The following is a 26,094-nucleotide window of genomic DNA, read 5'->3' as shown; positions in this document are numbered from 1 at the left end:
ATTCTCTAGAGTAGTCGATGGACAAACTTTGAAGTCTTTACTCAAGTTAAGACTTGTATTAAGCCAATGAAGTCTTGGCTGAATAAAGTCTGCTACATTGACCCTGGGTTTATAGCATGCAATATGGCATTTTCCTGCTTGCATCAAGTAAAAAACAACAACAAAAAAAGAATTTAAAATAAAACTCAGATTGACTGTTAATCCAACGCAAAAACGCTAGTTTGCCCATTTTGGGGGGGGCAATAATGCCAAGGATTGTCTGATAAATGTTAAATATTACCGTTGATGAACAATGTCTGAGGCCCCCCATCAAGCTGCCGGTTATCCCTTTCACTGAAGAGGGGTAGGGTGGGGGTAACTACCAGTAAAAGGAAAAGACAAAAAATAAGGGCCATGAATTACTGACACAGTGACTTGTATTGCTTTTGCTTATAGCAGGCCATGCTAAGGAATGGGCATGCTTGTTTAGATGTTCACCATTTCATAGGAAAAAGCCGCCTCCTTTTTTGATAAATAAAGCTAGTGAGTTTCCAGCACAGGGCCGATCTTCTTGCTATGAGAAATGAGTCATATGGCAAATTTAAAATCTGTTGCACCACTGTGAGCTGACTCTTGCTGCAGGATGGAATGCCTCATATCAGGGAAAAAGCAAAAAAATCAAATACTAACTCTGACGTCCAATGAAAGGTTCTCCTGGGTTAATGCTTGAGACATTTACTTATCACTTTTGTATAACTGCAAATAACATGTAACATGCATATAGCTCCATCTTTACATTTCAAGCTGTGTATTGTTTCTTCTATGTGTATTTGAGATACCTAGGAAAACGGGGCTCCATTTTAACTGGGCCTTTTTGTCACTACAATACTATAAACGTTAAAGACCTATCACACCTGCCACCAATTTTCTGTTTTGTTCCAGACACTTTAAAATAAAGTTATTCAGACAGCTGTTATTTTAGTTGACAACACACGAATATATGGAATTGGTTAAAAAAAATCCCACAACACAATACATTTTGGGCCTAGCCCTGTAAACCCTCCATTCAGTGAAGTTTTACCCACTTTAAAGGTGTTCAACACACACAGCTTGGAATACATTCAATATAAATTCAATTGCTTAGTTTCAGTAGCAAAATCTTAGGAAAAAAGGACAGTAACTAAAGTGGGTTCAATGCAGCTATTGCAGTTTGCTGGGATCTGCGATTTAAAAAGGTTTTATTCATAATTGCAGGATTTTTCTTGTCACCTGTAGAATCATACCAGGGAAAACTTCACCACAAGCAGAACAGTCATGTTTGCTCTCCCCATTGAGGCTCAATGTCAGCCTGACTCACTATGGCGGGGCAGGATAGTTATAGGATAGTAGGTTTTACAACAGAGCCCCAGCAGTTAAACAGTCACATCTGGCAGGATTAACACATGACTAAGGCCTGATCTATACTATAGAGTTAGTAAAGGAAAGGAGCTTACATCAACCCAAGTATGTGAGTGTCTACACTAAAATTTCACTCCTGCCAAAGTAACTACCCCGACTTAACAATTCCACCTCCAGGAGAAGCATAGGGCTTGTCTACACTATCACACAGGGTCACTCTAAGAGATGCTACTTCAGCTACGTGAATAGCGTAGCTGAAGTCGACGTACTTAGATCTACTTACCGTAGTGTCTTCACTGCATCGGGTCAACAGCGTACAGTCTCCCATCGACTCAGCTTTTAAGCTTCTCGGTCTGGTGGAGTACCGGAGTCGACGGGAGAGTGCTCAAGGGTCAATATCCTACATGCGATAAATTGACCTCCGCTGGATCGATTGCTGCCTGCGGATCCAGCCGGTAGCGCAGACAAGCTCCTAGAGTCAATGCAGTTAGGTCGACAGGGCTCCCTTACTTACGCCACCTGTTACTGGCTTTCAGCAGCTGTCCCACCAGCCCCACACTGACAGTACAACCACTCCTGGTGGGGACGCACACCACCCGCCCCAGGAGCCTTGAGAGGACACACGCAAGTGATGCAATGGCTGTGGCAGCTGGATGCCCACGTAACTGAGGTCAACCTAATTCTGTAGCGTAGCTATGCCAGCGCGGCGTCAGACTCGCGAAGTACCTTCTCTTCGGTCCCCATTTCACCCCCGGGCTCTCGGGGTCCGCTCACCGCTCCTCGGCCAGCCGGGCTGCGCAAAGTCATCGGAGGCGCGGGGCTCTGGGCAGCGGCGATGGCATTTCAGCACGGACAAGCCCTGGGGAGGGGGACGCACCAGCGGGTGAGGCGGGCAGGCGAGGGCACGACGCTGGGCTGAGACCAGCAGCCGGTAAGTACCGAGCGGAGCCCGGCCCGACAGGAGATTCGGGACGGGCCCGTCGGCGCGGGGCGCCCGGCACCTGCCAACGTCCCCCGGCAGAGCCCCGCGTCACCGGCACAGCGAGCCCCGCGCGGGGGAGGGGACGGGCTCCGGGATCGCCTCACGCAGCTCGGCTGGGCCCGCCGCCCCGCGAGCCCCAACTGCTCCCCCGGCCCCACCTCGGACCCCCGCCCGGACACGCACCAATCACACAGCAGCAGCCAGCAGGGCGCCGCGCTGATTGGCTGCTGGGGAATGGGCGAGACTCTTCCGGGATCCGGTTTAAACGTTTGGCGCCACTCGCCCCGCGCCCCTCAGGAGCCAGCCCCGCTAGGTCTAGATGGGCTGCGCCCCACCTGCTCCGGAGCGAGGCCCAGCTGGGATCTCGCAGGGACCGCCTGACCGGAGAGGAGGCCCGCACCTACCTGTGCGGAGGCTGCAGGGCGAGCCCCGCTCTAGCTGCCGGTGCCGCTCGCTGCCGATTTGAATTTAACCCGCTGTAAGAGAGACGCTCCGTCGCTTGCTTACCCAGAGAACGCTCCCCACCCTCCTGAGGCGGGGGGGAGGAACAGAGCCCAGCCAATCACAGTCCGGGCCCTGCCCGCCCAGCCAATCACAGCTCGGGGCCCTCTCTGCCGCGCCCACTCCTGACCGCCGAACTGGGGAAAGTTTCTTAGCCTGAAGTTTGGCGGGTGCGGGGCGCGGGAAGTGGGCGGGTGTGCAACAAATCGGGGGGATGGGTGGGTGTGCTTGAAAATCCTGGGGGAACACCTGTTTCTCTTCCGTCCACACCCCCAATGTGTGTGCAAGTCGGTGGGACCCTCTTCTCTTAGGTGCTAGTGCAAATAAGGGAGTGTCTTCCCCCAATCTGGGTATCCGTGTAAATGCAGGGGGAGTCCTGCCTTTCACCCCAGCTATGTGTGCACACGGAAGGGGTGTACTAATGAAGCAAGTCTCCCCGCGCGTGTGTAAATGGAGAAGTTCAAATGAGTGTTTAAATGGCAATCCTCCTTTGCGTTTGTGCGAATTGTGCTTATTACCTCGGTCCCTTTGGATGCGTGGGCGGATGTTACTGGTTCATTCATGTGATACTGTTTTGCAAGACAATATGTATTTTCAATTTACCTGGTCCTACTTCATATTGTCCTACCTTTCTTTCTTCCTAAATGAAGAATAACATTTAAACATGTAATAAGATACAAAGATTTGAATACTACAAAAGAGTATTAGTGTGGTAAACCTGCAAAGGGCTCAGCACTTGCTTTAGTGGAGTTTTTCTTTTCTGAGTGCCAGTAACATTCTGTAGCACCTGGATGTTGGGGTCTATGCAGGTTTATTATATCCATTTGTTTGAGTTCTTGTATTCTCTGGGAGATTTTTTAAAATTACCTACCAATAATTTCATTGCTGTTTTCCTCTGGTCAATTCTAGTACATCACTGTTCCACACTGTGTTTGGTTGGATCTGTGTGACTATTTTTCCTCTTTCAGGACCTGCTTCTGACTCCTGTAATTCTTTCACATGCAGTTTTTGCATTGATTTAAATTCTTTGTGAACAGGGCTTGCAGGATTAAGCTTTTAAACTACATTTTTAATGCCATTTATCATCTTTCCTATTCTCTTTGTGCTATAAATCTTAACATCTAAATCTATTTGCAGGGCCCTGATCTCTTGCGGTCTCTAGGCACCAACTTTACATTAGGAAAAAAGTTAGAGAAATTTAAATCTTCTCAAAAATTTGTTTATAGGGGTTAGACATGCTTATCATCCATCGCGCCCAAAAAAAAAAATGCAGAAAACATTGCCCAAGAGAAACCTGATTAACTGGTATTAGCTGAACCTGTTTTTGAAAATGGGTTCAGACAAGAGGGATATTTTTCCTTCATGTGCCTATTTAGCTGGTTCTCTAACTGCCACCGCCAGCAAAAGCATTTACAGAAAGAATTTAATAACTCACTGATTATGCTATTTATTGTGGAAATGAATAACTAATTATTTACTTTGTGGGAAAAGGGACTTCTTTCCTTGAGATAAGGATGCAAGAATTGTCTGTCTGGTATCCAGATTGGCTATATTATGTACTATTGAGAATGCAGGCCTTACAGTATTATTTTCAGTTTGCAAGCTGTACTGATTGATATTTCTGTTTAAAAGTTGTATCCCAGACAAAATGCTTCATTAAACTGGAGCTAGGGTTGTGAACATTAAAGATTTTTTTAAAATCTTTAAATAGTTAATGTTTGCTCAAACTAAATAAAACAATGTAGTCATTTGAAAGCCTAGAAATTCAAAGTGAAGATCAACTAACTCTATGGAGTATTGCAATCCACATAACCCAAGCCAGCAGATAATCCTATCCTCATTCAATGCATATCTTCACATCAGTGACTGAAAGTTGAAGTGATATAAATTGGGACCAGTGGGGCTCAGAGAATCGCCCCCTCCCCGATCCCTGTGGTAGGATTAATTTGATTTGTCTCTAGTCAACAAATATAGGACTATAATTCTGATATATTTGCTTTTGGGGTAGAAGGTGATCTGCAAGACAGTTCCTACATGATTTACTAGCCAAGGTTATTGCATGGATGATGTGATGTGTAACATACATAAATAGTATTCTAACATTTAAGAAATGGTGGGCTTTTTAACAAGGTAATTGTGATGATGAGAGTGATGCCAGGAGTGATGGAATTAACCAAAGTAATCTAAATTCATAGCCAACACATTCTTGTGTTCAGGAATCAAACAAAGCTGAAACAATTCAGGCTTTCAAATGAAAGCTAATCCAGAGCTGTTTTCATTTACACTGAGCTTTGGAATCTATTCTCTGTGTAACCCCATGATCCCTACACAAACATGTATACAACCATACCTCTCACATGTCCTTCATTCTGAGGGCAGTCACTCATTTTAATTCCAAAGTCACCTGTGTTTCACATAGGCTTGGCATCCCCTCACTTTAATTGCAGAAAATTGTCAGAAATGAATCATGACACAGATTACAGGAACAATTGTTAATTTTAAAGGAATGAATCTCACAGCATTTTACTTTTCCTGCTCAAATAACTTTTGTATATCCCTCTTTTAGGGCCTTGTTACATATTGCATCCTACATTTGGGATTTAGCAGTCATAAATATACAATGTGCAAGTGAATGACCAATTAGTGACAAGTTCAGATTTCTCCAATATAACATTTTAATTAGTATGTTTAGCAGATTAAAATATTTTCAACCATGTTACTGTATTTTTTTTTGTACATACTACCTTCCCTTTTTTCATCACTTGAACAGTCTTAGAACCACAGAAATGTAGGGCTGGAAGAGACCTTGAGATGTCAAGTCCAGCCCCATGCACTGAGGCAGGACCAAGTAAACCTAGACCATCAGTGACAGGAGTTTGTCCAGCCTATTCTTAAAAATCTCCAATGACGGAAATTTCACATCCTCCTTTGGAAGCCTAGAGCTTAACTACCAGTCTAGTTAGAAAGTTTTTCCTAATGTCTCACCTAAAATCTCCCTTGCTGTAGATTAAGCCCATTACTTCTTGTCCTACCTTCAGTGGGCATGGAGAACAATTGATCACAGTCCTCTTTAGAACAGCCCTTACCATATTTGAAGACTATTACCAGGTTCCTCTTCTCTCTCCCCTCCCCCCCCCCCCCCCCGGCTTCTTTTCTCAAGACTAAACATACCTAGTTTTTAACCCTTCCTCATAGCTCAGGTTCATCATTTTTGATGCTCTCCTTTCAACTCTATCCAATTTGTCTAAATCAGGAGCAATGGAAGCTCCCTAAATGTAGGGGGAGGGGGGCACTGGTGCATGAACTGTGGTCCTGCCACCCATTCCCCGTGAGGTCCCGCTCCTGCGCTACCCCTTCTCCCCAATCCCCTGCCCTTGTACTGCCCCTTCCTCATGCTGCCTCTTCCCCCAAGGCCTACTCCCACGCTTCCTCTTCCCACGAAGACTGTGCCCCTCACTCATTGCTCTCTGTTGCTCGCCCTTACAGCCTGTAAAAAGTGGGAGGACATAGCCCTCTCTTTTAAAAAGTGATGGGCCCTTGGCCCCTCCTGTTCAAGTGGCCCGGTCTACATCTTTTCTAAAGTGTGATGCCCAGAATTGGATGCAGTACTCTAGTTGAGGCCTCACTCATAAGTTGAGCGGGACAGTTACGCCTATGCCTTACATATAACATTCCTGTTAATACATCCCAGAATAATATTAGCCTTTGTTTATCTAATTTGGTCAACTTTTGCATGCTCTCTTCTAAGAGCCATACTTTTCAGATCAACGTATGTTGTCAACTTTATAATTTTTTTTAGTTTAATCAGATCAAATTTTTGTGTTTAAGGATTTTGCTTATGATTATGGTGCTGCGCTGGTCAAACTAAGTTGTAATTAATGGTTCCCATAAAGATAAATGAACACAATATGTTTAAGGAATTTCTCCAAGATCATTCTAATCAGGAAATTCTATACATTAGATGCAGTTACTATAAATCCATCACTGCCAGGAAAAATACAACAAATCAAATGATGCCCATAATCTTTTCATTTAAAAACAAGACAAAATAGCAGTTAAATGTAATCTTCAAAGAAGAAACAAAAAGTGGAAGAGAATGGGGCTTGTGCCCTTTTTTACATAAATAAGGGGAAATAAAGGGCCTGAAAAGGTTTTTGTCTCTCTCCCCTGCACCTTCCCTGGGCCCCTGCTTGTTTTTTACATTGGAAATTCAGGTCTTGTCTACGCTAAAGAAAAAATAATCTATGGTTTCTACAGTTTCTTATAGCAACTTTTTCCCAACATGTCTTTCTGGGGCTGGCACTTTAAATCTGGCAGAGACATTCACCTGCAGACACTTTGCAACTGGCTGCTATTTGCTGAGTTTTTCTCTTTTTAACTTCTGTCACATTTTAATTCTAATGCCTAATGGACGTATTGGAGCAAGGGAGTCTTTGTTAAAGAATCAATACCTGACTCAATTACAGTGTGAGAGCTCATGATAAATAAGCTCAAAAACCCAGAAGGACCCAGAAGATCCTTCAGCAAAACTAGGGAATATCAGATTTGACATTCCTGATAGTTCTAAGATACATAACTAGCAGGATAGAGTATAGAGGAAAAATCTTTCATTTCCTATATACATCATAAGGGGGGAGGGAGAATGGGCATTAGCCCAATGTTTAAAAAAAATATTTTTTGGGCTACCTTTAAAGGAATGGCATTAAGTCTGGAAAACGGGAACTGTCTTACTGAAATGTAGGCTGCCTCGCCTTTCTGTAGAGAGCATGGTTTTTGAAACTCGCCCTAGCTTCTTAAGATCACATCTGTTGGTGGTGGCAATAATGGCAGCTAAGTGCTTAATACACTGTCACTATGAAAAAAAAAAAAAAGTGAAAGAAAAGACAATCGTCTCCAACATGGGTTAATATGAGATGTTGATGAAGTATCTGCTGTTCTCATAGCTTTGACATTTTTAAACCTGGGTTCCTCACTGTGAGAGTGTAACTGGAGCCAATAGGGCAGCACTTTAAGACTGTTCAGAAACATAAGATAGCATGGTCTGTGGATGCTTGCTTGTTAAGTGGTGGAACTCTGGAAGCACATTATACAAGGGTACCAGGGCATATGCTTTAATCTTTGTATCAGTGCACTGAGTTTTTACAGGTGCTTTATAAATCAAAACACAAACAAGGTCATGGATTTGCCACTTTGCTTCACAGTAAGCAGTGCTTATTCATGCTAGTCATCACACTGATTTCAGTAGTGTTACACATAACTGTACTATTCAACATGAGTACAGGTTGCAGAATTAGATCCTAAATAAATAAAATTAAATAGTCAGAATTTACCTAAGTTTCTACCTCTTTCAAATCCTTCCTTAAGACTTACCTCTTCTGGATAACACGAACTTACTGCTATAACCCTTGTCCTTTCTTTGCCCCAACCTTTCTCTGTTGTTTGCTTTCATTCGTTATGTTGGACCAAAAATCAGATTGTAAACTCTACATTGCAGGGGCCATGGTTAAAATTTTCATCTACATGATTTAGAAGACTAAGTCCCATTTTCAAGAGTGGTTTAGGCACTTAAGAATCAAGAAACTTGATTTCCAGTGATACTTAGACTCCAAGGTGCCTAGCCTGCTTTTGAAAATGGGATTTAGGCTACTATGTCATTTAGATGCTTTTGAAGACTTTACCCCATGTCTTTTTTACATATCTAGCACTTGCACATTTTTTGAGCAGTTTTATAATAGTAATACATAATTATTAAAATCCCCAAAGTAGCAATCCAAAAGCAGATTGATAAAGCTAGTGGCGGCCATTAGCCAGCAGGTGGCACTGTCAGAGCCACATGCCGGCATGTTTCACACAAGCATGGGATGTGGGGAGACACCTCATTTTTTATGCATTAGACTGGGTAAAATTAAATCGGAAGTCATATTACTGAAAGGGTGGATTCAATTTTATTTTAATTTCATTTATTTGACTTTAATTGTTACATGATCTTTTAAAAGTGATCAAATTAAACCAATTTGTGTCAGAGCCTCCTGATGCAGGGGGTCAGAGAGGGAAATACCTTATAGAAATTCAGATTCCTATGTAAATTAACACCTTCAGTGGTTAATAATAGGATCCTTGCTTCTCTCAGGAAATGTTAATTAAAACTTAATTCATACACCAGAAACTATGCTGGAAGAATGCTAAGGAGGTGGCACAAACAAGGAAATGCAGCATTAACAGCTTTACTGCGGCATGTATAGTCTGGTGCTCTGTTGATTTGAGTGGCCAGGGAATTAAAGCAATAGCACAGGAACATGCATGTATGCCCAGCACGAAATGGGTTTAAGGAGAAAATGTACCATTTGCCCTCTAACATCAAGGCATGAAAGGGCACGTTCTTCACTGCTTTTTTAGTGTGCCTTATTGTTCCTCAACACCACAGGGAATATGGTATGTTTCTCCTTCAACTGTTTTCCATTTCTGTTGCTGGTGGTTTGTTTCATGGATTGTTTTTTAGAAGGATCTAAAATTACTTCAAGGCATTGTGTGAAGTGCTATAGTGACAACCTGGGAGACTAAAGTCATCATCTTCCCCAAAAGTCAAGATTGTATGGTTTATGGCCATTTGAAGGAATGAGGTTTTGAGAAAGGATGGAGATTTTTACAGACCACAGTGAAGCATGCAGCAAAATCTTTCATCACATGAGACAAACTGTAATAGCAGCCTGAAAATCAGTCCCAGTTAGGTGTAATTTATTATTTCCAGTGAAAAGTGTGTTGTGGGACAAGGGCCTGTTTAACATGTGTACTGTGAGTACACACATTATGTTAAGGGAGAGCAGTATACTGTACAGCCTCCTCTAGATTAAATGAAAACAGAAAAGTTCAGGGATCAGGCAAGGATGGAATAAGAGTATGGATCTAGAGGGAAGTAGATTTAAGGAAGTTGATCTTCAAGCTAGATAAGAGACCAAAGGCCACAAACCATTGCAAGCTATTCTGAGAAGAGACGATTGTATAAGTGACAGGCTGTGGTTTGTGTCACAGCTGCAGAGAGGGCCTACTGGTCCACCAGGGTTAAAGGGGCGCAGATGCAAGCTGCATAGTCCACTGGCCAAAGCTGCTTTAATTTTCTCTGTTCTCATAATACTGCCCTCCTGCTGAGCAGCTTGTAGTTTACTGATGATGGAGAGGAATAGAAGAAGAAAAAAATAGAGGGGAAAAAAAACAGAACGAGATTAGAATGGAAAGAGAGAGAGAGAAACAGAAAAGAACAGGAAAGAGAAAAATAGCCATACACGAGAGAGAGAGAGAGAGAGAGAGTTACAATTGTGCAAGGGTATGGAGCAAGGGGTTGTAGGAAAGGGGTGTGTGTGTTTATTTTAATCTATTGCAAAAAGGGTGTAATATTGGGAGCCAGCAGAGAGCATTATTATAAGTAATGTCACAAGTTTAAATTAATGCTTAGGCAGTAGATCTTGGAAGAAATGGTGATGCACTTCTTTTTTAGAAGTTGAGCTTATAACAATAACATTCTGGTTTCTTGCCTGACTCTATTTGCCTCTGTCTCTCTCTAAGAATTATTCTTAGGTTTGGTTGTTGTCTACAGATCGTACCCATACACTGACATGACAAGGTGACAAAACATTGCTGCTCCAACAAAAAAAGATTGGGAATTGCTTCCAGTGTCATTAAATAGTAAAAGGCATTCGTCCACCAAAATACAGTATGTGCTTCTGCTTGACTGTTCTTGTTAGGGGGCTTTTCTGTTGTTTGGATGACCTTTGGGTCCTGAGTGATAGATCTAACAAAACTGGTTATACATAAACCTTGTACTTCCTCTGCCACAAGTCTGAAGTGAAATGTAGTCTGGAATCTTACAATTAGGATATCAAACAGCTTGTCTATGACTTAATCAAGAATGAAGCCTTGCAGCAAGGAGTGTCTGGGCCCTCTTTCTGCAGGATGAGACACATGTCTATCCAAATGTTAATAATCACTCCAAATACAAGAAAGTTTTTCATAGACCCCTCCACCTTGGTCTAATGTTTTGGTCTGAGCAGTGTCACATTAACATTATACAGCACACTAATGTCCAGAAAATCTTTAATGACATGAAAATCAAAAAGGAATCCTACAAAAAGTGAAAAAGTGGACAAATTTTCTAAGGAAGAATACAAAAGAACAGCACAAGTATGTAGGGACAAAATCAGAAAGGCTAGGGCACAAAATGAGGTACACCTAGCAAGTGACATAAAAAGCAATAAGAAAGGATTCTTGAAAAACATTAGGTCAGGGTGCTGGAACAATTTTATAGTTGGGATGCTGAGAGCCATTAAAAAAACTGTAAATCCTGTACATAATGGAATCCACTTCCGGTGAGGGGGTGCTGCAGCACCACCCACTCCCGCACTCCTAGTTCTAGCACGTATGCATTAGGAGCAAGAGAAAGACAAAGGAAAGTGTAGATCCCTTACTTAACAGGGAAGGAGAACTATAACTGATGACATCAAGAAAGCGGAGGTATTTAATGCCTATTTTGTTTCAGTCTTCATTAAAAAAGCTAATGATGCCAAGATACCCAACACAATTAATATTAACAACACCAGGGAAGGAAAGAGAGCCAAAATAGGGAAAGAACAGGTTGAAAAATATTTAGATAAGTAAGATGTATTCAAGTCAGCAGAGCCTGATGACATTCATTCTATACTTAAGGAACTAGCTGAAGTAATGTCAGAACCATTATCAATTATCTTTGAAGACAGATGGAGGACAGCTGATGTCCCAGAAGACTGGAGAATAGCATAGTACCTTGTTTCCCTTTTAAAAGAAAAGAGGACCTGAGGAATTATACACCAGTCAGTCTAAGTTTGGTACCTTGAAAGATACTGGAACAATTAATTTGTATGCATCCGGAGGATAATTGGGTTATGAGGAATAGCCAGCATGGATTTGTCAAGAACTGATCATGCCAGACCAATTTAATTTCCTTCCTTGACACGGTTACTGGTCTAGTGGATAGTGGGGAAGCAGCAGATGTGATATATATCTTGATTTTTAGTAAGGGGTTTGACACAGTCCCATATGACATTCTCTTAAGCAAACTAGGGAAATGTGGTTTAGATGAAATTACTATAAGGTGCACGCACAACTTGTTGCAAGACCATACTCAAAGAATAGTTATCAATGGCTCACTGTCAAACTGGGAGAGTGTCTCTAGTGGGTTTCTGCAGGGGTCAGTTCCAGGTCCGGTGCTATTCAATATTTTCATAAAGATGTGGATAATAGAATGGAGAGTATAAAATCCTTATAAAATTTGCAGATGATATCAAGCTTGGAGAGGCTGCAAGCACTTTGTAGAACAGGATTAGAATTCAAAACAACCTTTACAAATTGGAGAATTGGTCTAAATCAACACGATTAAATTCAATAAAGAAAAATGCAAAGTACTTCACTTAGGAAGGAAAAATCAAATGCACAACTACAAAATGGGAAGTAACTGGCTAAGCAGCAGTTCTGCTGAAAAGGATCTGGGGATCACAATGAATAGTAGTCAACAATGTAATGCAGCTGCAAAAAAGGCTAATATTCTGTGGTATATTAACAGAAGTGTCATATGTAAGACATGGGAGGTAATTGTCCTGTTCTACTCAGCACCAGTGTGGCCTCAGCAGGAGTTCTGTGTCAAATTCTGGGGGGGGCACTTTAGGAAAGATGTGGATAAAATTGGAGAGAGTTGAGAGGAGAGCAACAAAAATGATAAAAGGTTTAGAAAACTTGACCTATGAGGAAAGTTTTAAAAAACTGTTTACTCTTGAGAAAAGAAGCCTGAGGGGGGACCTGGTAACAGTCTTCAAATATGGTAAGGGCTGTTCTAAAGAGGACTGTAATCAATTATTCTCCATGTCCACTGAAGGTAGGACAAGAGGTAATAGGCTTAATCTGCAGCAAGGGAGATTTTAGGTTAGACGTTAGGAAAAACTTTCTAACTAGACTGGTAGTTAAGTTCTAGAATAGGCTTCCAAAGGAGGATGTCATTGGAGGTTTTTAAAAACAGGGTGGACAAACTCCTGTCACTGATGGTCTAGGTTTACTTGGTCCAGCCTCACTGCAGGGAGCTGGACTTGACTTCTCAAGGTCCCTTCCATCCCTACATTTCTATGGTGCTATGAATAAATGTAGCACATTTCATATGGTAGGATTAATAAAAACAAGTATCCGTAGTGACAAAGCACAGACCCTTAATTCTTCTGGTTCAAATAAACTTTTTAACAACATACGTGATTAGATTCTAGTCTGGATTCATCCATCTTCTTACAGTAATTTCACTTATTTTTTTCCATATAGAGGACCAAAATCTCCTCTGGGATAACTTCATTGGAGTTACCTCAGGAATGAATTTAGCCCACGAAATGTTCACATTTTTATTTTCAATACCAAAATATCTTCTGCTTGAAATGCTTTCTCCTTTCTTTGTGTACAATATTAAAATTCTGCCTAGTTCTTCTTTTCCCTGGATTCTTGCTTTCTTACCACATTAATTTTGAAAGCTGCCTTCTTCAAGTTTTAGACTTTGTTCTTCACATCTCTTATTTTAATTTTTTGGATGTATTTTCCATTATAGCCTCAACCATCCTTTCATCTTCAGAATCTGCTTTCCCCTATAGGTTCTGTTCGTCTAACTTTTGACAATTCATTTGTTTCACACTGATTCTTCTTTTAAGCTTGTTCTTAGATAGATCAAGTCCACAGGAGATATGCTTTTCTTCTTACAGGCTTTCAGAGACCATAGTTATGGGCACAGAATAAAAACCTGGCTAGAATATGCATAATACTCAGCTCTAGGTTCATGATCTAGTGGTCAGTGTACTAGAGTGGGTACCAGGATTTCTGGGTTCTATTCCCCATTTTAATGATTAAATTTGTGCAAGTCATGGATAGCTTGACTTTCAAGGGTGCTGAATATCAATTCCTACTGAAATTAAACTTAGCCACGGACGTTCTTAATACCACAAGCCATTAATTTTTCTAAGCCGCATATGGTAAAATAGGTCTAATAATACTTAATCTGTCCCTTAGAGGTGATATGAATTATCACATAACAATAATAAAAGATTTTGAGATCCTTACATGTAAGGTACTATGTAGAGGTAAATATAAAATACTGTTCTGATTATTTTAAACTAGACTTTTCTTTCTATTAGCTAGTTTCCCCACATCTTCTGTACATAACAGGGGTTATTCAGTATCACATAGATAAACTTTTTTTCCCCCTAAGAGAAGGTTGCTGGAGTGTAGCAAATCCCTCACAAAGCCAAAAAGATCTGAAATAAACTTTACTTGTACCTGTCATATTCTATTCCAAATGCCATCTCTATTGAAACACTTTTCTATATACTGTATATATTTCCTTAACCAGGATGAATTATCTTTATCTGCCACAAAGGGATTAAACATGTCAACAGTAATTATCTTTCCCTCATTCTCTGACAGTTGTTCTGTCTGAAATATGCTCTAAGGTTCATTTTAACTTTCTCACTAAATCTCTTGCTGAATAAATCTATCAAGGTATTATTTGCAAGCACGACAGATGCAGATAAATGTGTCCACTCTTGCCAACAGAAGATGGTCCATAGTTTTCAATCCCAAATGTTATTCCACTGTCTCCTAACTAAGATGCTATCTAAGCATATTTCCCATTTGGAATCTCATAAACTTAATACTGTTTGCTATCTTGGAACCATCAAAAGGCAGTTCTTCCAACCCACTAAAAGCCTGAACGTGCAAGATAAGTATATCCTAGGAGACACATAGTGCTCCCGACTCCCACAGAAGACAGGGTGGGACCCTAAACCAGCAAAGAGAGAGAGAGAGAGATGACGAAGATCACTCTTGTTATAAATACAGAAAATCTGCTGTTCAAAGAGATATACTACCACCCCACACCCATTCACTGCAGTGGCCTACTGAACCCTTTATATTTCAGTTTCTAGACTATAACTGCAGAGTAAGTTGCAGGCAAAACATACCAGGCACATCTAGTCAAAAAAATATTTAAAAAAAATATTGTTGCAATTTATGTTTAAATTTATTTTTATTTATTATTTAAATTTGATTTTGTTTCATGTCATCTATCAACATTTTATTTAAATCAGAACTAAAACAATGATAATGTTTCATTTACTGAGTCATTTAATGATAGATTTCAATTAAAAATATAAAAGAAAATTCAGAAAGAAATGAAAATTGTTGATAATTGTAACAATTTTTTCAAAAGCAACTTTTTAAAAAAAATAAAGGCCATTCCTCAAAAAATTTACTTGGAAAAAATTTGACCAGCTCTAATGCTGAGCTATTTAATTGGGTCAAATGTGAATAAACCTGGAACCCACTAGGAAAAAAAATCTTAAAATCATCAGCATAATATAGTAAGAAAATTTGAATTTCTTTAGTATTGTTTAAATAAAATGCTTTCCCACCCCGAATGGTGACATTTCCCCAGTTTCCTGTTCATAGAGAATATTTAATGAAAGACTAGTAATTAGGCACATCCATTTAGGACTCCATCTCTACATTACAAGCACCTTAAGCAAGATGATCTACAACTTACAGGATTCTTATATATACAAAACACTGATAGTCCATACACCAAAAAAAGGCACAAAGGATGATAATACCCACAAGAACATATGTATGTCCATCAGAATAAAACCCAGTGTGCTTTGTTTGGCAACCTCATCAGTTTTTCATAGAAACAATAGATCTCTAAGAAAATTTTCATGCTCAGATTGAAAGAAAAAAACCTAAAATGTTTTTGAATAGTCATTTTTCTGCCATTTTTCTTGTTTTTTTCCCCCAGGGAATATGCAAGGAAAAGCACAGTCTTTTAACAAGAACCTTATTTTTTCCTGAATAATCCTGGCACAGTGAAATTTTGCATCCATTGAAGATTATGATTAACTCTATGTTTTCACTATGAATGCATGTCTGGCTTTCCTCCAGATCCCAGCCTGTCAGTCAGGTAAACACAATTCTGTAGAGTCTGCTCCATTTCACCCTGCAGGGACTAACACAGTATTTAGTCACAACGGAGAGTTGTCCATTAAAATGACAGGGGACTGGGAAGACACACAGCATGCTGCACTCACGATATGAAGTATAATAGACTGTTAACCACGCCAGCACCTTTTTCAAGCTCCATTTGAATTGAGGGGAGCTCACTACGTCCTTTCAAGTAAGAAACACCTTTTCATTGTTGTTTCAAATAAAGGAAAATCCTTCCTTTTAATATGAACGATGTTCAGTTGTATGTCTAAATGACAAGGCCACATTCTGGACCACTGCACAAAGCTGAAGTAGTCAAGCTATGTGCAGGGGTTCACCAATAGGATTGGAAAGACAGTATTCTCCCCCCTGCACAGCCACAAAACATCATTGGAACTGCTTGATGCTTACTGCTACAGTCTCAGGATATTAGAAGCATTAGTGGCTCCTATCTCATTATCAGTGGGTGTTGCATGTACCTCTGGATCCACAGGCGACACATCAGGCCCATCTCTAAGTCCCTTCTATGTTGTACTTAGAAAGCTGCTGCAGGGTTCTGGTTCATGGAACGTAGGGGATGTGCAGCAACCCTGCAAGGCCGCTCTGCAGCTTGCCTCAGGACTGCTGCAGATCTAGCAATTTTGCTGCATTTAAGCACTTCACAAAAAGAAAAGGAGTACTTGTGGCACCTTAGAGACTAACAAATTTATTTGAGCATAAGCTTTCATGAGCTACAGCTCACTTCATCGGATGTTCTAAGGTGCCACAAGTACTCCTTTTCTTTTTGTGAATACAGACTAACAGCTACTCTGAAACCTGTCATTAAGGACTTCGGTGGCTGCAGAAAGGGGCAGAATTTCACCCATAAACCTTGCCTTTTTGCACCTATTTATGTATTATTATTCTTTTATTTATTACTACTACTACTAAGTAAAGAAGAGTGGTCAAGTGGTTATGTTTACTAGCTGGTACTTGTGAGATTCTGGTTTAATCCCCTGCTTGGCCACACATTTGCTGTGTGACCGTGGCCAAGTCACTTAGGCCCAGATCCTGAAAATATCAGATGAAGTTTGGAGCCTAAATATTTTGAGGATCTGAGCCTTAGTCTCTCTGTGCTTCTGTTCCCCATCTGTAAAATGGGATAACCCTCCCTCCCAGAGTGTTGTGAGGCTAAATACATTAAAGATTATGAGATGCTTAATTACCATGGTAAGGCGGACCACACCAGTACATAAGATAGTTAGCAAGTCCCTGACTTGTTAAGCTTACAATCTAAATAGACAAAGGGAAACAGAGGCACAGTGAAGTAACTTGCCCAAGGCCAGACAGCACATCAGGAGCAGTACGAGGCATAGAACCTAGATCTCCCAAGTTATTGTACATTGCTCCAATGGTGGAAGTGGTATTATAGCTGTTTTCACTACTTTTCATCCAATCCTTCTCTGAGAGTAACATGACAGGGGTAAAAACAGTTCCTTACAGTGTACACAAGCTCTTCCACCTTTGGTAACTCTGATGTAACTGTTCCTATGGAAGACAAAGAGTGCAAAAAGTCCTAGTGTAGAGAAGGGCTACTTTCAAACTGATTTTGCCATTCGAATCTGTGTATTTGGTCTCGCATTGAGAGGAAATGTTGAGAGGAAGCTTTATATGTTCAAGCCATATAAAAACCTAGAATCCTTATTTAGAGTCATGCAATTAAAAAGTCTCCTAATGCTATTTGTGCATCATCAATATTAATCTGAAAGCATACATACCTAAATTGTGTAGAAAATTGTACTTGCACGTACAGAAGCAGCTTCCAGCCATTACATGGATTAATTATTCAATCAAATAAATTATCCACATACAGGGAAGTCTGCTTTCTACTAGCTAAAACCAAATATAATGAATTTCTCAGGAATGGAGTAAATATAACACAGGCTTTCTGTCCATGGCAAAATAATCTAATTAAAGATGGGCTTATACGTTTTGGCTACATGCCGCTAGCTAATTTTTTATTTACTACACAGAGACTGACTCATTTATCTGATTTCCACCACATTTAATGAGGATACCAACCACAATTAACAGCTGTAGCAGGAGAGAATACTTACCAGGCTATACACACTCCTGCAAGTTGTTCATTTTAGCCCTTGTTCATGATTAATAGCGCTGTCAATCAATGTGACTAAGGATCATGGATATGATCTTCGTTGACAATATACATGTCACTTTGAAATGCATTTTAGTACATTAATCTTGGAGGGAGCAGAAGAAGTGAGGGGAAAACAGTTATTCAGGTTTAAAATGTTAAAAGACACTCTTACAGCTGTCTGTACAGGAATATTAAGTTATACCTTCCCTTCCTTTTTCAGCCATGTTTGTGTTTTTCTTTTTGTGGATCAGCTTTTCAGCATCCAATAAAGTGAGCTGTAGCTCACAAAAGCTTATGCTCAAATAAATTTGTTAGTCTCTAAGGTGCCACAAGTCCTCCATTTCTTTTAGCATCAAAGAGTGTTTTCATTTGCAAGAAAACTTTCCTTTCACACCAGGATTCACCAAGCGGACGCTGCACAGAGGACTTTCCTAAATAACTCACGGGGTACTTATCACACATCAGATCCTGAAAGGTGTTGAGCAAGTGTTGGAATATCCTCACCTGGGCCTCCTGATCTTCCACTAATGTCAGCAAAATTGAGGCTGCACAACTCCCACAGGATCTGGTGCTAAGTGCAGGCATGAAGAGATTTAGGTGTTGGAATGCTGAGTGTCCTGGCACCTAATTTTTAGGTGCTTAGAAAATCACAGTATTAACACTGTGATCCACTAAGCTGAGTGGAGTACTTAGACTGCCTGTACAATGAATGGGGAGAGATAGGCACCTAAGAATGCAAATTTATTTGAGCATAAGCTTTCGTGAGCTACAGCTCACTTCATTGGATGCCTTGTCTGTCTGTATCTGTACGAATTTTTTCATGAAGTTGACAGATTTCCACTCTATACAGCTAAATTCAGTGCCTTGCATAATGACAGGTTTCAGAGTAGCAGCCGTGTTAGTCTGTATTCGCAAAAAGAAAAGGAGTACTTGTGGCACCTTACAGACTAACAAATTTATTTGAGCATAAGCTTTCGTGAGCTACAGCTCACTTCATCGGATGCCTTCATCTGATGAAGTGAGCTGTAACTGACGAAAGCTTATGCTCAAATTTGTTAGTCTGTAAGGTGCCACAAGTACTCCTTTTCTTTTTGCGAATACAGACTAACACGGCTGCTACTCTGGCACCTAAGAATGTGATCCACAAAAGCCAGCACACTAGGCAGGGAGGTTTGTAAGCTAGCCAATGGGAGATGCTGACTAGATGCATGTGTGCTAAGCCCTGCCGCCCTCTCTCAGAGATAGGCACCTGTTTGGCAATCCACAAATGGGAACCAACCACATAGGGTCAGGCAGCTTAGGTGCCTAAGTAGTTTCTTGCAGGAATGAATTAGGCGTGTGCCTTGCTCCACAAAACTCAGTTGAAGGAGGAGGTTCTGCTGCCACTCACGCTCACTTTATAACTTTTCGCTCAGTAGATAGAGCACTTGCAGGGGATGTGGGAGACCCAGGTTCAATTCTTGTATGTCTACCAGAGGGAGAGCATGGATTTGAACAGGTTCTCCCACCCTTTCAGGAGAGTTCTCTAGCCTGAGCTATGGGATATTCTGATGTGGGGCTCCCTCAGTCTCTTCTGTTGATATGGATAAATCATTAAATACTTAGGCTAGAGAGAGAATGGGAAAAGGAGTGGGAATGACTCTGTAGCCAAGTGGTCAGAGCATTCATGTGGGAGACCCCCAGTCCAGTCTCCCTGCTCCAATCAGTCTTTCATTATTTAGCCACAGTAAAATAGCTTCAACAGGAGAGACTGAGGGAGCCCTACATCAGAATATCTCATAGCTCAGTGGTTAGAGCACATTCCTGAAAGGTAGGTGGCCCTTGTTCAGTTCCTTTCTTCCCTGACTGTAAAGGGGGAATCAAGAGAACCTGAGTCTCCCACATCCCAGGTGAGTTTGGTAACCACTGGGCTAAAAGTTGTAATGTGGATGCTAATGGCTTCTTCTGCAGTCAGATCTGGTGGGCATGCTCAGAACTCACCTGCTGGATCGGGTCCTACATGGGAGATAAGTGGCCAAACATGATTTGCTCTGAGGCTTAGGCAGGAGAGAAGCACCGCCAGCACTAGGCATAAGCAGACTAAGCAATTGCTTAGGACCCTGAGCATGTGTTATTGGGGCGGAAGCAGAAATATGCCTATGTAAGGCCTCCAGTGGGCTAGCACCGCCTCTGCAGAAACAGAAATATAGGCGCCAAGGGAACTTTCCCACAGAAAACTTAGGGACCAAGTGAGATTAGATGCTTACAGGTTTGGTGGAAATTTTGTGGATCACAATGAAGCCAAAAGTGGGACTTAGGTACCTAAACACAAGACTTGGGTACCTTTGTGGATTTCACCTGTGGAGCACAATTCCAGGTTAAGCCTTTTTATATTCTGGATCTGAATTTAGATCCAAGCTTCCTGAGATGTTAGGAGCTAGGTTTTAGCTAAGACCCATCTCTATGAATAACTCATTACATTTTACAAAAATTACCCAACAAATAGCATGAGCATGAAATGACTTGAAATAACATGTTAATTGCTGAGCTTCCTGCTGTCCCATAAACCCCAGGGAAATCCAAGCACATGTCCCACTAATGCATTTAGTTAGCATGGCCATCACTTTTCTGAGTCTCTTCAAATTTATTATCTTTATCTTGAAATGAGGCAAAATCACGGGTGGTTTTTGTCTTGCAAAACCAAAAACCAGACTGAGTTTGGACTAATCTCCTATTTCATCCAACCCTCCAAATTTGAGAGGGTGAGAGAGAGGGGAAAAGCCAAGCACTACTTGTGTTTCTAATTTCAGACTCCTTATCGACAGCTTTCGATATGCAAACTTCGACATGCAAACTTGATTAAAGAGATACTGCCAGCTAAGCTAGATCCGATACTTAGGCTTTCTTTAAAAAAAAAAAAAAGTATAAAATATCTAATATCGATAGGCATTTTTTAGCCAATTTTTAAAAGTAAATTAATTGAAAACAGAGTTTAGTTTGAATTTTAATGGGAGATTTGGGTGCTTTAGGAATTCAGGATCAGGCCCATTTAATTAGGAAGGAGCATGTGCTTGTTTAAACACTATGCACCCAATCCTGGGAATTTTGCCATTGACTTCAGTAGGAGGGAGGTTTCATCCCTGGAGTCAATGAAGTCTCACAAAAGAACTAAATTTAGCTCAGACACCTGTGGTAATTATCAGACCTACACAATGAGAGCTTGCTCCTGCAGAAATCATTGGGAGTCTTGATATTGATTTTAGTGGGACTGGGATTGGGGGTCTGAATGAATTTATATGTAAATCTGATAAATTAGAAAGTTTTATTTCCTCTCACAATGGAAGTCTTCCTTTAATGAGTCTGAGGAGGAACAAAGCGAAGGCAAATATCCTTTGCTAAAATACAAATTGTTTAGTGGGATGATTGGCAGCCTATCAGTTTGGAGATAACCGTGTTTCTACAGAGTTTACAGAAAGTCCTGCCTCTGTTCCTAAATCATTTATTCCAGTAATCAGTGAATCACAAAGCAAGATAAACATTTGTTCAAAGTTAATAAACCTAATTCTAATTTTTATAATTACATTTTAAGAGCCACCTGATTTTACACTGAATCAATCCTATAATTTCAGGAGTAAACATCTGATGTTTTATTGTGATGAGGAAGCTACGAATGAATAAGGCCACTTTTTTGATTAATTAGAATTTTGTTGCCAAGGAATTAATCTGTTTTCCCTTCTCTATTGGGAAAAAAAATCCTCCTCTAAAATGAGTTTCTCAGCAGGGATAATGATAAAAAATGTGGAGTGAACTCCGCTGGTAGACAACATTTTTCAACATTACATTGTTTTCTTGGACCAAGAGGTGGGAGGAAAAATAACCCAGAGGTGGGTAATTTTTAGCCTGAGCATTAACTAAGCAGAAAGCAAGCACTGGGTCTGAGATCTTCTGGTCAAAGACTGTGTCCCTCTTGGGTGAAATGGAGAAGTGGTTCATCTCAGATTGTAACTGCCTGTATTCAAGTCAGAAATGGCTACAGGGCTGACGTCCATACCAATTAACTGCTGCTGTAAGACTGATGGGTCACTGCAGCACAAGTACACAGAACTACACTTCCTTAGATGATCCTTTGGGTTGATTCCCACCTCCTTAATACCTAAGGGAATGGAAATGATGATCATTGAATTGATGGGCTGAAAAGTGAATTAATAACACCACAGTGATTCCATTGAAGCCAATGGAGTTACTCAGGATTTATACAGCTGTAAAGGAGAAATGAATCTGTCTGTCTGTGTGTGTATGCATTGTAAACTAATATCTAACCTATGTGTATGAATAGTACATATATACTTGGATGGTGTTTTAAATTGTTGTGCAATGTTGTTGTTACTTGCTACACTAGTAGTGGCTGTAGTTCATTGTTTGACTGTAAGCTTCCTAGGTCAGGGACCTTTTGGTTTGTTTGTTGTGTTTTTTTTATTCTCTGTGAAATGCTTATCATACCTGTGAGCTTCATAATAAATGATGTAGTGGCTCCTCTATATATAGATTTATGACATTATTATATATTTTTTATCTTTTGAAATTTCTATAGAGTCAGGAGGTGTCCAAGGCAAACACATCTTTGGAAAATTGTGAAGGATAGTGACTGTGTGGCACGGTCTGGGATCTCAATGCGGTGCCTTAGGCTCATTTGTGTTGGTAAGTATTTAGTTCAATGCACCTGCTAAAATCACGTGCTTTTAAGAAAGTGTGAAATTGAGTAGCCTGAAGACAATATCATAATGCACAGATGCATGGCTGCAGTTTGAGTACTTGTAGGCAAGTGAAGCATTTTATTGCTTAGTTAACACTGGGAAAAACAACAACAATGATACGCTTAGACACCAGAGGTCCGTACGGCCGAGTGTCCATGACCACACTGTATGGCTTTATTGCCGGTGTCTAAGAGCTTCACAGGGTTATTACTTATCTGGTGTAGCCAGGTTAATCCTGCTATCTTGTGACCGCTGCCAGTCCATGACCAGGAAGTGTCCTCTCCTGACCTCAAGTCTGATGTGTGGGGACTTTGTCTCCGAGGTGGGCAACATGACCAAAAAGGGCCAGCCAGCAGTGGCCAATAATGATTTCAGTCCTCTCAAGGCCAATTCTCAATGATACATCCCTATTACTGATAAAATCAAGCCATCTTATACACCGTAGTCCCTGCTGGCAATGCATACAAAATGCCTTCAGTCTCCTGATGTCTTGTTTAAGCAGCATCATGTTTCTGGTCCATATAAAGGATTGGAAGTATGCAGGTTTGACAAATCTGTACTTTTGTATATAGTTTCACTTTCTTTTGGCTTCAGACCCTATGCAGTCCTTCATGATTGAGGCTGCTAAACCAGTTCTCTGTGCCTGTTTGATGACAGTTTATTGCCTAGATAGATGAAGTCATCCACTACTTCCACAGTTTGTCTGGAAGCACAGCTGTCTTGTATCACAACTTTTGTGCTGATGCTCTGGAATTTTTGTGTTTGCCCAAGAAGCCCTGGAAATGGAGGGTACAAAAATGTTTTGGTATGAAAACAGGTAAGGAATCAGGCTTCCTTTTTCATTTTATTTGTCTGCAAAAAAGTTCTGTGTAAGACTGTCAATCAGTGCAATGAATTAGTCTGGCCCTGTCCACACTGCAGCTGAAACTGTGCTAGCCACATCTGTTTAAATGGCTGTTTCAGAAGTCTAGCGTGATTTTCCAGACTCTCAAATACCATGGTGATAGGCAGAATATAAGAACCAAAACAGAACAGATAGGAATATCTTCCAAGAAGCATCCTATGGACAAATCTATGTATCTTAAGGTATGCCTACACTTCGAGTAGGAAATGCAAATTTCAGCTTGATCAGACATACCAGTCTGATGGAGCTAGTGCATCAAAAATAGAGCATAGCCATGGCAGTGCAAGAAGCAACAGGCGCAGCTTCCCAAGAACATGCCTTCTGTCTCAAACGGGTCTGTACTCAGGGTGGCTAGCCCCTCCCACAGCTCGTGTAGCTGCAGCTACACGCCATTTTTAGCATAATAGCTTGATCAGAGCTAGCATGCGTGTGTCTGCGCAAGCTGGAATTTACACCTTCAGCTCATACTGTAGACATACCCTAAGGTATTTATATGGCCCCCATCACCATAGTATGTGTGTGCTTCACATTCTGGCATTTACCAAGGGTGGATTCTCCAGGCTACTTTGCACTGTGATTAGAGAAGGTCATTGGAGAATTCCCTCTTTCCAGGGGAATTCTCTGTTGGTGTAAAGCTGACAGAGGGGTAGAGATGCTTTCTATACCAGCCAGCTCCCCACCCACAGCACTGGGGAAAAGAGGAGGCATGGTAGATCTCAGCTAGTGTTAGGGCTTCTCCAGGGCAACCTTAATTTGTAGCAGGGCTAGATGGCTCTGAACCAGGGAACAGCCACCAGCTCCTTGCAGCTGCACCTCTCCACTATGTCCAAGCAGAATGCACATAGTAGAGAATTGGGGCAATGGATGTTTAGCCATTGACTTCATTGTGCACAGGATTGGGTCTCAAATATAATTTTTAACATGATTCTGGCAAATAACAAACGTTGTCCATGGTATCAGGGCAACCATGCTAGAATCCTATTAGCAATAGCTGTTTAGATGTAGGTCTACAGGAGCACGGAATCACCCATAATATGGAAATGGGCTAATAATAATTAATTTGCCCTGCATCAGAAAAAGGATAACTTCTTTGAGACTTTTCCTGATTGGGGTTATTTGCTTGAGACAGACAGTGGAGTGAGTACTTTTCAGCTTTCACCTTTGCTGGAACTACAGATGATCAATTACTTGTAATCAGCTATTAAATGTTTATAATCAAAAGAAATATATCAGAAATATGCAGGCTACACTAATGTGTGTGAAATCTATTTACAGAACATCTTAGTCCATGAATGCAGGACCTTGGATATAAATCAACATAAAAAGACACAAACAAATTTAATTTATGACTTACCAACTTGAGCAGAACATGCTGTAGTCTGCTTGATCTACAAATCATCATATCAACACCACTTTGTGTATTGCTTGGCTAATCTTGAGTATCTTATTTGTTCTGCTTGGTAAAACTGTTTACACTATTTGGCAATGGTGGCTAACCCAAGCTGGTATTTGTAGCTTCAATTCAATAAATCTTCCTCCTTTTTATTTATTTTAATATGATGTAAGGGTGATTGTAGCAGGGTGGTCACCCGCTCCGGCCCTGAAGGGGTTAAAACAGCCCTGGGAAAGGGTTAGCAGAATCTGGCTTAAAGGGACTTCCTGGGTGAGTTACTTCACGGTGCTTGAGTTTCTTCATCTGTAAAATAGACACCACCATATGTAAAGCACTTTGAAATCCCCAAATAAAAAACACAATATATTTGTGGTGTTCTAAAATCAATATTGGCAAACAAGAAAGGTCCTCAGCTCCAGAAAGTTACATTTTATATCCCAGCACATTAACTAAAACCACAAAAAAGTAGCTGAAACATCAACTGGTATCAGTTCCTGCTTTCTGACTAATCTGCTTCTTGCTTGTAACCTAAATCTGGGAAGGTTTTAACCTCCCCAGTGCTAGCACTGAAACTGTCATATCTGGTGGAAAGGACACTTTCAGTCTGTTAGTCATAGTGTCAAAGCACCATTTCATTTCATAGTCCATCTCTTTAAAAGGCCGTCGCAGCAGCAATAAACTGAGGATCAGTTAAAGTCAGTGACAAAAATAGAATTTTGTTTTTAACATTTCTACATATAAGAAACCAGGATGATGAAACTGATTTGCAGCTCATTGAAAAGTCCTGCTCTTTTACATCTTCCCAGCTGACACTTGGTGCTCAGATAATAGTCAGAACACAGGGGAAAAAAGGATTATAGCTTTACCTTAGTGACACTATAGTTATGGCAGAGGAGACACTTTCTTTCTAAGCCCTTATTTTCAGGCACTAATAGCTTTTCTGAATATATTACCCTTAGAGTTCCCATTTCTCATGCCTATTTTCATCTCAAAGGTGTATTGTGGTGGTTTCTGACTAACTTCTATAACATTTTCTTTGGC

The 26,094-nt window shown here is 40.7% G+C and overlaps 1 protein-coding gene and 1 long non-coding RNA gene across 10 annotated transcripts in view; one reads left to right on the top strand and one right to left on the bottom strand.

Moving 5' to 3' along the window:
* The window catches only part of E2F8 (E2F transcription factor 8), a 20,656-nt gene extending 17,756 nt beyond the window's left edge, over positions 1 to 2,900 (bottom strand). For 2 of the 9 annotated variants that reach the window (XM_038404534.2, XM_038404536.2), the window contains exons 1-2: positions 2,764 to 2,900; positions 2,104 to 2,236 (exon numbers count right to left, since the gene is read on the bottom strand). In XM_038404534.2, the coding sequence (XP_038260462.1) occupies positions 2,104 to 2,184 (81 nt within the window). In that variant the 5' untranslated portion in view covers positions 2,185 to 2,236; positions 2,764 to 2,900. Of the gene's footprint in view, positions 1 to 280; positions 1,095 to 1,660; positions 2,517 to 2,763 lie in introns of those variants that run through there. The other 7 variants (XM_043516685.1, XM_043516686.1, XM_043516687.1 and 4 more) reach the window with 5 other exon arrangements.
* LOC122460654 lies at positions 2,615 to 26,094 on the top strand. Its single transcript, XR_006282099.1, has 4 exons — positions 2,615 to 2,837; positions 22,594 to 22,700; positions 23,351 to 23,573; positions 24,936 to 26,094. It is a non-coding gene; the product is annotated as an uncharacterized LOC122460654 (long non-coding RNA).

The sequence above is a fragment of the Dermochelys coriacea genome, chromosome 6, assembly GCF_009764565.3.
Source record: "Dermochelys coriacea isolate rDerCor1 chromosome 6, rDerCor1.pri.v4, whole genome shotgun sequence".
Taxonomy (NCBI): Eukaryota; Metazoa; Chordata; order Testudines; family Dermochelyidae; genus Dermochelys; species Dermochelys coriacea.
This window is presented reverse-complemented; position numbering and strand designations above follow the sequence as displayed.